The following is a 13,998-nucleotide window of genomic DNA, read 5'->3' on the forward strand; positions in this document are numbered from 1 at the left end:
ATTTTACTGATATATATAATATATTAGAATATATTATATATATAATAAATTTCTATTAATTTTCATTGATTCTAATATCCCAAATAGAATATAAAGATACTTCATGTTTGTTGTATTCCCTTTCCTTTTATCCCCTTTCCATATCACAATAGACATGAAGTCCATGTTTTTAAACATATACTTTATGATTAAAAAGTACTCATTGAACTTACGGTAAAATTTGTATGTGGGAGGCATGCATAGCGTTTTTTCAAATTAAAATTATCCTATGTATTTAGCAGCTAGGTCCAAGTATATAATTGCTATGTTTGAATTAATATTCAGTAGTTAAAAGTTTGAATGATTATTCAAAACTTTTAACCATTATTCTGCTTTTAGAAAACCTGCTTTATCATTCTAGTTAGTATACTCAATGTAAGCCTAATACTTCAATGCAATACAAAGTAACTTTTAAATAACAATGCAATGGTATTTCAAAAATTTGTGGAAAAGTAGAATTAAAAATGGATCTATTTTGATACAAAAACATTTTGCAATCTATGTATAGTTTTCTCCTCATATATATTTTTCACAAATTTTTTGAAGAACCTCACATTTCCTTCTCACTTAACATTTACTCTAAGTAAAAGTTAAGGTGATTCCTACTTTGTCAGTAGTATTACTTGCAACTAACAAAATTGCCTGATATTTTCTCCTTTGCAATGTAGTATGCACCTGAGGATATAATCGAGTATGACTATGAGTATGGGGAAGCAGAATATAAAGAGGCTGAGAGTGTAACAGAGAGACCCACTGTAACTGAGGAGACAATAGCACAAACAGAGGTAAAAACCAAGTGGCGCCGTTGAATGTGGTGTCCTGCTGTCCGTCATCTTGTGGTTCTCATGTTGACTGTCAAGCACCTTTCATTATCTTATTCCTGTAAACAGTTAACTGTGATATTTATTTGACAGCGGCTGACCTGGCGGAATAATGCCCGTTTTTGCTTCTTCCTTTCGTCTGTGCTCTTTGTTCCCCTTCTCACTTTATTTATGTTTTCCATTCCATCTTTCACCAAATTTTACAGAAAAAGAAATCCAATTTCAAAAAGAAGATGAGGACAATGGCCACTAACTCAAAGGAAAAGTCAAAAAAGTTTACACTCCCCAAATCTGAAAAATTTGCATCCAAGAAGAAGAAAAGTTACCAAGCAGCAGCAAAAGCCAAACTAGGGGTCAAGGTAGCAAAGAAAAAGCAATCAAGATCTATCCTAGATGAGCTGGAAGATCTCTGATGATGAGTCATAGTCTTAACCCAATTAGATAAATATGCATTTGGCTAATACTATAACCCAACTGAATACTATATGCTATAGATTTTGGAGTACCTTACTTGCTTATCGATTGTTTTTTATCTGCATTTATCATTAGGCAAATATCGTTGATGACTTCCAGGAATATAATTATGGAACAATGGAAAGTTATCAGACAGAAGCTCCTAGGCGTGTGTCTGGATCCAATGAGGTAATACACATAGACGGTATTAATTCACAGACTACATTTTCCAATATGAGACATATATTTTGCTATACCTCACTCTGGAAGAATCTATAATTCCTGAAACACTTGATGTTTCTATTCCTTTACTAATATAAGAGAAGTAGTGGCATTGGTTCATTTTGTTGAAGTCAATGTCAATTTACGTTTTGCATGACTCTTCATGCAAATGCTGAATGGATCAAACTAAATTGACAGTCATTTTCTTGATTGAGCAAGCTTTTCAACATGTTGTGACAAAGAGTATTCACAACATGATCTTTTGTGAGTGATATCCTCTAAAGTAAAAATGTATCATCAAATGATACATTTAATTTGTATTCTGTCTTGCTAATAACCATGCATTTTTATGACAGCAAGCATTTTGAAAACGTGTACATTTATTGGATTTTAATAGCTATTTATATTTTCAGTCTTGTTAAGAATGTGATATTATATATGTTTAAACTAATAAACTTTAACATTTCCATTTATTTTCCATAAAAATGCTTAATCAAGTGAAGATACAAATCAGTCTTCCTGAATTTCATATTGCAATACATTCTGCTCAAGAAAAAGGCAGTATACAACTCAGTTTTCCTTTGTTAACTATGTGGCATGTATTTCTTTGTAATTTTGTTAGAAAATAAGTTTAAGAAATATGTGAATAGTGTAATTATTATAAATTTACATAAAATGTGACTAAATTCAAACTAGTAGTGACATACATGCACACATAATTTAAAATAGTAATTATTCATGGTAAGAATGGGTTTTAAGTTTTACTTTGTCCTAATGAGTCATTTTCCAAGAGTTTATCTTGATTTAAGATGCTTATTTAACCATACAAATTTACCCAAATATTTAGTTCAGTGCTATGAATTAGAAATACTCTGATCATGGATTATATGCCATCTGTGCACATAATATATAGCCTTTACTAGAAGCCCCCAATATTATTTTTTTCAATTTTATTTACTTACATTTTAATTTTAATTAATTATTTGAGAGGTAGAGTCATAGACAGTGAGAGGGAGAGACAGAGAAAGGTCTTCTGTTCTTTGGTTCACTCCCCAGATGGCCGCTGTGGCCAGAGCTGCCTATCTGAAGCTAGGAGCCAGGTGCTTCTTCCTGGTCTCCCATCCAGGTGCAGGGGCCCAAGCAATTGGGTCATCTTCCACTGCTTTCCCAGGTCACAGCAGAGAGAGAGCTGGCCTGGAAGAGGGGCAGCTGGGACTCGAACTGGCGCCCATATGGGATGCCAGTGCCACAGGCTGAGGATCAACCCACTGCGCCACGGCGCCAGCTCCTCCATTTTATTTTTAAAGCACAGAGACAGAGAGAGACAGAGACAGGCGACCATCTTCCTCCCCAAAATTCCTCAGCAGCCAGTGTTGGACTGGACCAAACCTAGGAGCTCAGAACTCAATCTGAGTCTTTAGGAACCCAAATGCTTCAGTATTCACCTGCTGATTTCCTGGGTGTGCATCAACAGGAAGCAGGAATTCGAAGCAGAGCCACAATGCAAACCCAGGTTCCCCAATATGAGATATAGGCACCCCAAACAGCATCTTAAAAACTTTGCCAAATGCCCACCCAAACCATTTTATTTTGGTAAATAATTACTAAATTAAAATTTATTCACATATTATCACTCACTTGTTTTTGTATAATACTGTTTATTTACTTTCTTTAATACATCATATTTGCTATATCACAGAGTTATTTAAAATGAAATTTAAAAGTAACAAAATAAAATATTTAATTTGAACCTATTCTAAATGACATAATAATGTGGTTCAGATTTATGGCGTTAATAAGAAATTGCTCGTGAGAAAGAAAGAAAATTGTACTAAGGTTTATTTTCTATAGCCCTGAAGAAGCCTTAGTGATATAAATTTTACTTTTAATATTTACTTTCCACTCTATGAGACTGTATAGAAAAATTTTCTATTTTGTTGTTTTAATTTTTGCTTTTTATGTACTTTAAAAAACTCTTTGATGTAATATTACTTCTCTGCCTACATGGAATTATTCATAATTATTTCAGTGATAAATCTATTAATATTAGCATTAATATTTACAGAGTTGAGCATCAAAATTACATGGCTTACTCTTGTATCATATTGTTTCATAATGATGTTATGTTACACATGGAAATTCAGCCAAGCTTTAACTATATACATATTTTATTATGCAAATCTTAAACCAAAAAATAAATACCAAATTTACTAACAAGTTTATTTTAATGGAATAAGCAAATACACATGTTGATTCCATGTGAATATTTGCAGTTTATTGATAAATGTGCTTTGAAAGCAATATTTCTTTGTACATTCAAGTGTACAAATATTTCTTTCAATGCTATACTTAAAGGCTATCTTTCTAGGCCTTATATTTGCTTGAGTAGTAATAAAATCTCTACTCGTCAAATGCCATCAAATTGCACATGCTTACCTTGCTTTACTAACAGTAAACTTCCTGTTCTCCGATTCCTTGCAATATAAATGAATAGCCAAATCCAGTTGAAGACGTATTTACTGAAGAATATCTAACTGGAGAGGATTATGATTCCCAGAGGAAAAATTCCGAGGATACAGTATATGAAAGTAAAGGAATAGACGGCAGGGACTCTGATCTTCTGGTAGATGGAGATTTAGGCGAATATGATTTTTATGAATATAAAGAATATGAAGATAAACCAACAAGCTCCCCTAATGAAGAATTTGGTCCAGGTGTACCAGCAGAAACTGATATCACAGAAACAAGTGTAAGTTAGCATCGCACTGTGTGTAATTGCATGTCTTGTTCGTGGAATATTTTCATGTTTATCGTGATATCTTTTCAGATTTAAAATGTGTTGAGTACTTACGTTAATTAAGAACACTAACCCCTACTAGAATATCTTCATGGTTTTTCCTAATGGGAATCTCCAGCAATTCTATCTTGGACCAGATTTTCATTTGGAAGCATAATATTGAATAGAACATATATAACACTTCTCGTCACTGATAAAATTAAAATAGAGTTGTTATTATTATGGGTAATAAGTCTAGTTTATGATTTTTAGAATACTTTATCAAATTTAATTTGATGATGCTTCTTACTGCCTTAGAATCATGATTGAGGTCTACTGATGTTTTTATTGTCCTATAATGTGTATTTTAGAAACAACTGTTCAATCCCATTTTAAGATCTAATATTAATGCTTCTCAGCTTCTTTCTATTTTTTTCACAATTTGAATCTTTAATAGGTTACTATTTTGGGAAGTCCATTGTTTTAGGTTATTATAAATGCATTTAGGTGATTATATTTTGTTGTGTGTGTGTGTGTGTGTGTTTAATAATGATCCTGTTTGCTTGAAGACATTTTTACTGTCTTGATTTTTTCCACTTCATAGATAAATGGCCATGGTGCCTACGGAGAAAAGGGACAGAAAGGGGAACCAGCAGTGGTTGAACCGGTAAGTACTTACATGAATAATTTATAAAGTTTGGTACAGTGGTGTCAGGTATATTATGAACCATTGTCACATTCCATTAAATGTGTTCACAATAATATTCACCTTGAAATCTCTGATATTCAAATGTACATCAATTACAATAAATAAATAAATAAATAAAGTCCTTTATGGCAAGTAGAATTTAATAAGCCAAAAAAATTTTGTAAAGATTTGGTATTTTGGAATTCGCAAGTAGTGGAATTCTGTGTAGTCCATTTCTCTCACTTTATAGAAACCTGAGACCTAAAGACTATCATAACTCTCCTGAGGTTTGAAGTTTGATTGTTGAGCTATAATAGGATTCTAGTTCCTCTAGTTTTCAATCTGATGACTCTTTCCTCTAACTTCTATGGCTTAACATTACTAGGAATACACTATTTGACATAGATAATTATTTGGTTTATGTCTAAATTATACCATGTACTGATATAACAAATTATTTCTAAATTCATTGTATTTTCTCCTGTAGATAAATATCTAATTGACTCCAAAATTATTTTTGATAAATTTATGTTAATATTATTACTACTTATGACATTGCAAGAAACAAATTTTAACTAGGGAATGAATTTACTGTTGTTCCACCTAAGCAGTAACTTGAGAAAAGTAACACATAAGAGCTAGAAGTAGTTTAACTGTTTGAATAGAGCCATGAAAAGAATCTCAAAATGTCTGAGAACACAGAATTTTTAAAAGAGAGAGAAAAGAGAAAAATGAAGAAGAAGACCTTATTGTCCATCTGTTCCATTACTCCAAAATCTGATACAGCATGCCACATCTCCATGACAGGCTTTAAAATATGTTTTCAGAATGTATTTTTTCCTTGGTATAATGATTGATCAACAACTTTTTAATTGAAGTTACAATTTTCAGTGATTTAAAGCTACCGTTGAATCAAAATTTTTAGGACAGATTCTTGTCCTGAAATAGTACTCAAATCTCATGCCAATGAAGAGATTATCTCATGTTTATCTCTATTTAGTTTGGACTTTTCACCTCTTTCCTGAATTAAAATGCTTAGGTTCCACTTATTTCTGTTTATTCAGTCGCACAGCAGATAAGATTTAAGATTCTGCCTTGTGCCAACATTATTCCAAGAGTTTTGGAAAACTGAGACAATGTCTATCTGTACACTTTTTAGGAGCACTTAAGATGTATTGTTCTTTGTAATATTATTTAGCTAAATAATTATTTCCTCTCCAATACTTTGTACCTTCTCTGAAGATAACTGTTTCTCTATAATTTTGAATTTCTTCCTTTTATCATGAAAAATGTTTATAGTTGATTTTGTGTGATAGAAATATAGGCAGCGTGCTGTTAAAAATGCAGTGATGTAGAGCTTCCTTGTAGTTACTTAGTCAAGAGGCTGAGGGTTCCATCTCCTTGGTGAAGATTCTGTCTTTTTATTGTAGGGGATGCTTGTTGAAGGACCACCAGGGCCAGCAGGACCTGCGGTATGTAAATAATTTAAGATTATATTTTCCTTGACTTTAAAAATAATTGGACATAAATTTCTATTATATTATTAAATTTATATATTTAGACTAATTTCAATACTGAATTACAGAGGCAAGCATTTGTACAAAGGAGCTGGTCATCTTGAATTGCCTTCTCATTTGGTTTTCTAAGTGATATTCTTTTGAGAGTACTAAATTGAAAACTATTTATACAGTTTTCCAATTTGCTTTCGATTTTTTTATGGAAACTAATTTATTTTAAAGTGAGGGGGGGAGAGAGGAGAAGAGAAGAGGAGAGGAGAGGGGAGGGGAGGGGAGGGGAGAGGAGACGAGAGGAGAGGAGAGGAGAGGAGAGGAGAGGAGAGGAGAGGAGAGGGAGAAGAGAAAAATAAAATAAAATAAAATAAAATAAAATAAAATAAAATAAAATAAAGATCCTTGATTCTCTGATTCACTCCCCAAGCACCTGCAATGACTGAAACTGAGCTAGGCTAAACTTGGGAGCTAGAAATTCGATGCAGGTTTCCCACAAGAATGGCAGGGACTCAAGTGCTTGAGCCATCACTTTCTGCCTTCCAGGGTTTTCTTTAGCAGGGAGCTGGGATAGGAGGAGAGCCAGGATTTGAGCCCGGGCTCTTCAATACGGGTGACAGGCATCCCAAGTGAGGTCTTCACTGTTAATGCCTTCCCATATTATCATGTTTTTGGAGACTGATTTTGTGAGTATGCCAGTTCTTCAGTAATAACTGAGAACCAACTTCTACCTCAGGAATTTTAGGCTGGTGCTGGCGTGCTCTTTTTACTGTTTTCCCTTGGAATTTTTGCCTCCACTTAAAGAGTAGTTTCCTACAATAACAGTTGAGCAAGAGTCAACATGGTCCCTATATATTATCTTTATATAGGGCGATTGTTTGGCAGATTAGTGTATGTAAATAGAGAGAGCTCTTGGACTTTGTGGAATGAATTTGCCTGAATCCTAGTATTGAGTGTAAGAATCTGACTCAGATCAGGTTTCTTTTTCTCTAGGGTCTTATGGGACCTCCAGGTCTACAAGGCCCCAGTGGACCTCCTGGCGACCCTGGTGATAGGGTAAGTGAAGGATGATCTCATTACAAAGAATGCAACACTGATTAAAGAACACAAATATGGTCCATAACTTTAATATATTACCCTATTTGCAGTAGAAGGCATAGGAGTGGAAAGTCTTCTTAGTTTACTTCTTAAATTATGATTTGAAAGAAAGGGTAACAAATGTGTATTTGTGTATGGCGTATAGAATAAACACACTTTAATTTTTACTCAGTTTCTTTACTGATGTGAATTCCTTACCTCAGATTCAGTTCTTCAAACTTGAATACCAGACATCTTTTTCAGGCATTCCTTAGGTGTCTAACTGGATGCTGATAGCATGAGGTAAAAAAGCTGAATGTACTTTGAAAGTAAAGTACTGGGATTCACGCTGAAATGAATCATGTGCGTTAAGTCTCTCTAAGCACTTCCTGTAGTGTCTCTTTCTATTTTCTGATCCATAAGAGAGAAAAACACTTTGCTTGTTTTTTCCTGTTGCTTTTAAAAAATAATGTATCAGAGAGTCAATCAACTCATATTTTTTATGCATTTATAATTTAAAGGAGGAAAACCTTTTAAATTTAAATTTCAAGAATGAGGATATAAAAGTATTTGAGAAATTCTGGTCTGGGTATGACGTAAGCATGTAGGGAATATAATAAGCAATTTTTCTTTCATGGCCTTCTCAGTTTCTCTAATATCCAGTTTGATGGAGACTGATTTTTTTATTTAATCATTTTAGTATGCATGCTCTTTTTTTAAATTCCACAAATTTTGCATAACACATTTTTGAATTCTGCAATTTACTGGTCTTACAACTGAATTCCTGGTTATAAATTTATCTCTTCCCATTGTGCCTTAAAAATATAGACATATAAATGATCTGACAAATTTATATAACACTTTATTAAAGAGAATTTATATCTATAATGCTAGATTTGTTAGGTTTTAAAATAGTAAGATGTTTATAGTTGCCATTATTTCAACTTCATTTGAAAGTTCTTTAAAGACTATAGAGAGCCTATTGAAATAATGTTTCATATAGAATATAATTTTACCAGTCTAGTGTCAATGTCAATTCTTTTCGAAGAGTTAACTTCTTGTAAGAAATACACAGTAGAAGAATGCTGCTGCATATTCACCCTCTTCCCAATCAGATCTGATTTGACTGAGTGGAAATTCAATGGACAAACCCCTCATATACATGAGCCATCTATTCATGTATAAATGCAAATAAATATTCTCTATCATCACATACATGGTTTGTAATTCCAGACACCACAGTAACACATAGATTTCTGTGTGTAGATGTGTGTATAAGTCCATACATACACTAAATATAATTCATCAACAAGCATTCAGAATAAATTGGTATCTATGATTGGTGTTAATTTTTTTAATCTTGACATGTTGATTTGTGATTATGTATCTTAATAAAGTGCCTTCTAGGAGATAGATAATTAAAGTATAAGTAAATAGATTCACTTTATGTTTTAAAGGGTATTTAAAAATGTTTCAGGTATCTATTAAAGATTACTAAAATATATCTAAACTTATTAATTTAATTGTAAGTAAATCTTTTATCAATTATTTAAATATAGAGTCTCTAACTAGGAGAACAGAACTTGGTTTACTTATGTTTCTTAGGAACTCTTCACCTTAAGCAGATTGAGATTGCAGATAAACTCTGAGTCAAATTCATATCTTTTTTTAAAATTCATATCTTAATTAGGTTATGTATTAATAGCCACGCACTATAAAACTTGTCTAAAATTAGTGCAGTGAAATACAACCCTTATTAGGTAAACTTATGAAAAAGAGGTTAATCAAGCTGGAAAGGGCAAATGTTAATGAGATAATACAGTCTTCGGTTATTATTAACTTATTCTATTTCTAATATGTTTCATTATTAATTTATTTTAATTATTTCATTTACTTCACCAGGGCCCTCCAGGACGTCCTGGCTTACCAGGGGCTGATGGTCTACCTGGTCCTCCTGGTACCATGTTAATGCTACCGGTATGTTTTTTACTGTTTCTGATCAGTATACACAGTTGCACTGTGTACCATAAAGATGTACAAATATTACATGTTAATCAAAAATGAAAGAAAAGTAAAGGATGAAGTTTTCTTAACATTAGATTTCTGAGAGATACTGTATCATATTACAGAATAATAGACTAGAAATATTCAATGATGTGGACTTACTTGAAATCATGCAGCTTTAAGTTAAGGAAAATTTTACTAAAAAATTTGTAAATGTCAATTATTAAAACTGAGATTTCATTATTTGAACACACTTTTGACAAAGGAGTTTTTCTTAATATTTCCAGTCTTGCAATTTATCCTGGACTATAGTGTTAACATGATTTAACATAATATAATTATATTATTTGCTATCATATAGACTATAGTTTTCAAAGATATATCTGTAGTGGTATTATTCATTGCTCAAAAATTATATTAATTTTATTACTACAGGGTTCTTTTGTGAAGTTTTTGCTACTATAGTCCTCTGGCAGGGGATATGTATTTGTCAGTTTAAGTGTAATAAAGATTCAAGAAGCAATTACTTAGAGTGAAAAATGGACTTAGGCAGGCTACATTTTCAGTTAAAATTAAAATGAAGCTTTAACATTTTATGGGCATATTAAGGAGTGTTTTTAAGCAAAATAAATCTACTTGAAGGCAAATATCTTTGCATTTGTTGAGATTCAAAAAATTTTTTTCAACTTACTGTTTTTCCTTTATTTAACTTTTTCTCATTTTTCTCTGTTTTTTGAATTTTTAAATTTTTTTATCTTGTTCATTGTTCATCAGTGTTTGCTATTAAATGCAACAAGAAGCAAAACCATCCCTTCTTTTTTTATTCTATAGTGTTTTCTTTTTAAATTTTTGTTACTATAATGAATGGATTTCATGTATTTCATAGATACAGTTCTAAGGAGTACACATATTTGCCTACCTTTTTCCCCTCCCTCAACTTCCTTCTATCTTTCATTTTTACTTCTTTTAATTTTTGTAATAACATTTTTTGTATTTAATATATGCATTTTTTTAAGAGTGTAGTGATTCTTCCCACCATACCCTCCTTCCTCCTTCACTCCCACTCTCCCTCCTCCTCTTCTTATTTTTCTTTTAATTTTTACTATGACATACTTTGACTTTTCTTTATCACAAGCTTAACCCTCCACTTAATAAAGTAGTAAGTAGAAAAACCACTGCTCCTTAAGTGTATAGACAAGGGGTTGGTGCTGTGTATAGTGGATAAAGCAGCTGCCCATGGCAACAGCATTATAGGTGCAGGTTTGATCTTGGCTGCTCCACTTCTAATCCAGCTGCCTGGGAAAGCACCTGGGAAAGCAGCAGAAGATGCCACAAGTGCTTGGGCTCCTGCAACCATGTGGGAGATCCAGAAGAAGCTCCTGGTTCCTGGCTTCAGATCGGCCCAGCTCTGGCTGTTGCAGCCATTTGGGGAGTGAACCAGCAGTTGGAAGATTTTGCTCCCTGTCTTTGCCCCTCCCCCAACTCTGCCTTTAAAATAAATAAATCCTTTAAAAAAAGTATAGACAAAGACTATAAACAATAATCAAATCTCAAAATGTCAATTTTCCTCATATACATTATAATTTTTTGTACTTTGTATATTAAAGATATATTTTTATTTATTTATTTGAAAGCAGAGTTACAGAGAGGAAGAGACAAAAAAAGAGAAAGAGAGTGCTTCCAATTCCTGGTTTACTCTCCAAATGGCAGCAGTGACCAGGGCTGGGCCAGGCTAAAGCCAGAATCCTGGAATTCCATCACAGTCTGTCACATGGGTGGCAGGGGCCAGATTACTTAGGCTACCTTGAACTGCTTTCCCAGGTGAATTAACAGGGAGCTAGATTCCAAAAACCTGATTCAACAAAATGCAGGTTTTTCTATGATTATCTTCATCAATGAATTTAATACATTTGGAAGTTTTACAATTGAGTAACTAGCATGAGTAATACTTGTGAAGATAAAAGCAATGGTAGATTATTCTAGAATTTCAAAGATTATGGAATTAAAAGTTAGAAAGGAGTTTCTAGTTGCTTCTACAGATGATCAATGTGGGGCAGAGAACTCCCATAAGTGACGGTAGAATTTTTTTTAATCTGGGTTTTATGTCTCATTATGGAGATACTTTGAATTTTTGTAAAATCCCACCATTTTAATCAAGTGATTCCTATCTGGTGATCAAGGCACCTAATTCAACATGTTTGATACTAGCTCGTTTTGAGCTTCTTTGTGTTATTGCTTTCTAGTTTCGTTATGGCGGCGATGGTTCCAAAGGACCGACCATCTCTGCCCAAGAAGCTCAGGCTCAGGCGATCCTTCAGCAGGCTCGGGTAAGGACGAATACTGACGCAGTTCCACAGGCTGAGTCTGTGTCAAATTCAAATGTGTATGCATGTGTCTGCCTATGGAAGATATAACCATTACGAGCAGAGTCCTTACTTCTAAATAGTATGTTGAATTTTGATGGAAAAAATACTGAAATTGTGCTTATTTTTTCTGTAGTGATATTAATTAAATGAGTCTAAGGGGACTTCACAGGGTTCACAGAAATGTTTATTTTAGTGCAAGAAAACCTGAAATCCATCTGCAATCATTTCATATGTATTTTCTGTGAAAATTTTGAAGATCCCTCATCTTAGAGTTAAAAAAGTGACCTCTGTAGTAGTAACTTATGTAATTCTAGCAGTTACCTACCTTTAACATTACAAATTTCAATTTTACAAAGAATATTGCTGGATTTATACTTATACTCTCCCTATTTTCCACATTTAGTTTTCTCCTCTAAGTCATTACACAATGACTGATGGATACAATTTAGGGAATAAAGTTTGAAATGAATTTGCTTTTCGGAAACTGATGAATAATTTAAAACATCACAGATAAGTCACAAAATTGTTTCTTGAAAATTCTTGTATCTGAAAGGAACCTAATATTTATAAACTAATTTTTATAATAATATTGTTATACAATCCATTTAACAAAGTAATATCTTAAGTTTTTAATCCTTTGTCAGTTGAAGTACTTCATTATACATAGATCTATAAAGCATAATTATATTTATGTTTTTTAGTTGTCTTCATTGCAGTTAAAGTATACATTAGAATATCAAAATAGGTCAGGAAGGAATTAGTAGTCATATTAATATTCATACCCTTATTATATTAATGTTCATTTTAAGGAAGAAGGAAAGAAGGAATTACGGTTTGAATGCTACTGGTCACCCACTTCATAAATCAAGTTATTTTGTGATAGCTTTTTATTCATTATCATGAGTGTATGCATGTGTAAAATAATGGAAAGCATTAGTGAAGGTTGTATATGTGTATGTATTTCTTAACTCTAATGATATCAAAAGATTTTTAATTTACATCAAATATAAGACTAATATAAATTTTATGTATTTGTTTATCAGAATTTGGCATAATATAAATCCAAAAAATTTTGTGTTCATTAATGATTCCCATGACTTTTCTTAAAAATTGATTGTTACAATCCTAGGTAATCACATATTCTCAATAGTTTATAGGGCATAGAATTCCTCATTTATTAGTCATCTTAACCTACTTTAAAAATAGGTAGCAAGCAATATAATTCCAATTTTTCAGATATTTAATCTCAAGGATTAAGGAAGTGTATTGTCAAAAATCTGCTGGTGAGTCAGTAGTGGAACTTTGGAAATCTTGCTAATTTTATCTTGCGCACTATTCTAAAATGACTGCATTTATTTTCATTACAATATTATTTTTATTGTCTTGTGATCAATCTAAATATTCATCTTTGGATTCACTAATATTTAAAAGATAGCACTCAGTACTAATTTATATATTTCATATTTTTAGTCTTGGTGTCATATGTGTTCCAATTTTTCAAGTATGCTAATTTCACATTTCTAATATTCATAGTAACAATAGTGCATGGATTCAGTGTATTTTGCCTATGAGTGTGCAAAATAAATGCATTTTCTATCTGGTATTTAGTGTAGTATTCATTAAAAAAACGTATAATGTCAATAAATGCTCCTCAATTTATCTCTGTGCTGTTGAGCACAACTATCTCTTAAAATATTTGTGGAAAAATTTTATTAAGTATTTGTAATTGTTTACTTCTAAAATTACCATCAATGTGAATTGTACCTTTTAACAGGAAAATTCTATGCATTATTCCGAAGTATAATTCAGAATAGAAATTATCAGATACTAGATTTGTTGTCACAAAATTTCATTTTAATTATTGATAAATGACCATGATGTATGATATATAATAGTATGTAAGTTTCACCAGTTTTAAACTGTCTCATATTTATATCTTTTTATCTTTTGCCATTCTAGAAACTTGCAATGCTTCTATCACCTGGCACTCTTTCTAGCATGTACTGTTATACTGTGTTAATGCTAGCTTATGCAAATGAATGTT

General features: G+C 32.3%; 1 protein-coding gene across 7 annotated transcripts in view; it reads left to right on the top strand.

The window, feature by feature from the left end:
- Positions 1-13,998, top strand: part of COL11A1 (collagen type XI alpha 1 chain) — a 208,602-nt gene that overhangs the window by 66,186 nt on the left and 128,418 nt on the right. The window contains exons 6-14 of one of the 7 annotated variants that reach the window (XM_089337031.1): positions 708-824; positions 1,067-1,219; positions 1,410-1,502; positions 4,030-4,284; positions 4,916-4,978; positions 6,430-6,471; positions 7,501-7,563; positions 9,487-9,561; positions 11,832-11,915. In XM_089337031.1, the coding sequence (XP_089193157.1) occupies positions 708-824; positions 1,067-1,219; positions 1,410-1,502; positions 4,030-4,284; positions 4,916-4,978; positions 6,430-6,471; positions 7,501-7,563; positions 9,487-9,561; positions 11,832-11,915 (945 nt within the window). The remainder of the gene's footprint in view (positions 1-707; positions 825-1,066; positions 1,220-1,409; positions 1,503-4,029; positions 4,285-4,915; positions 4,979-6,429; positions 6,472-7,500; positions 7,564-9,486; positions 9,562-11,831; positions 11,916-13,998) is intronic. The other 6 variants (XM_008264806.5, XM_017346045.4, XM_089337028.1 and 3 more) reach the window with 6 other exon arrangements.

Source organism: Oryctolagus cuniculus, chromosome 7 (assembly GCF_051225735.1).
Source record: "Oryctolagus cuniculus isolate XC-2025 breed Fujian yellow rabbit chromosome 7, ASM5122573v1, whole genome shotgun sequence".
NCBI classification, from domain to species: Eukaryota; Metazoa; Chordata; class Mammalia; order Lagomorpha; family Leporidae; genus Oryctolagus; species Oryctolagus cuniculus.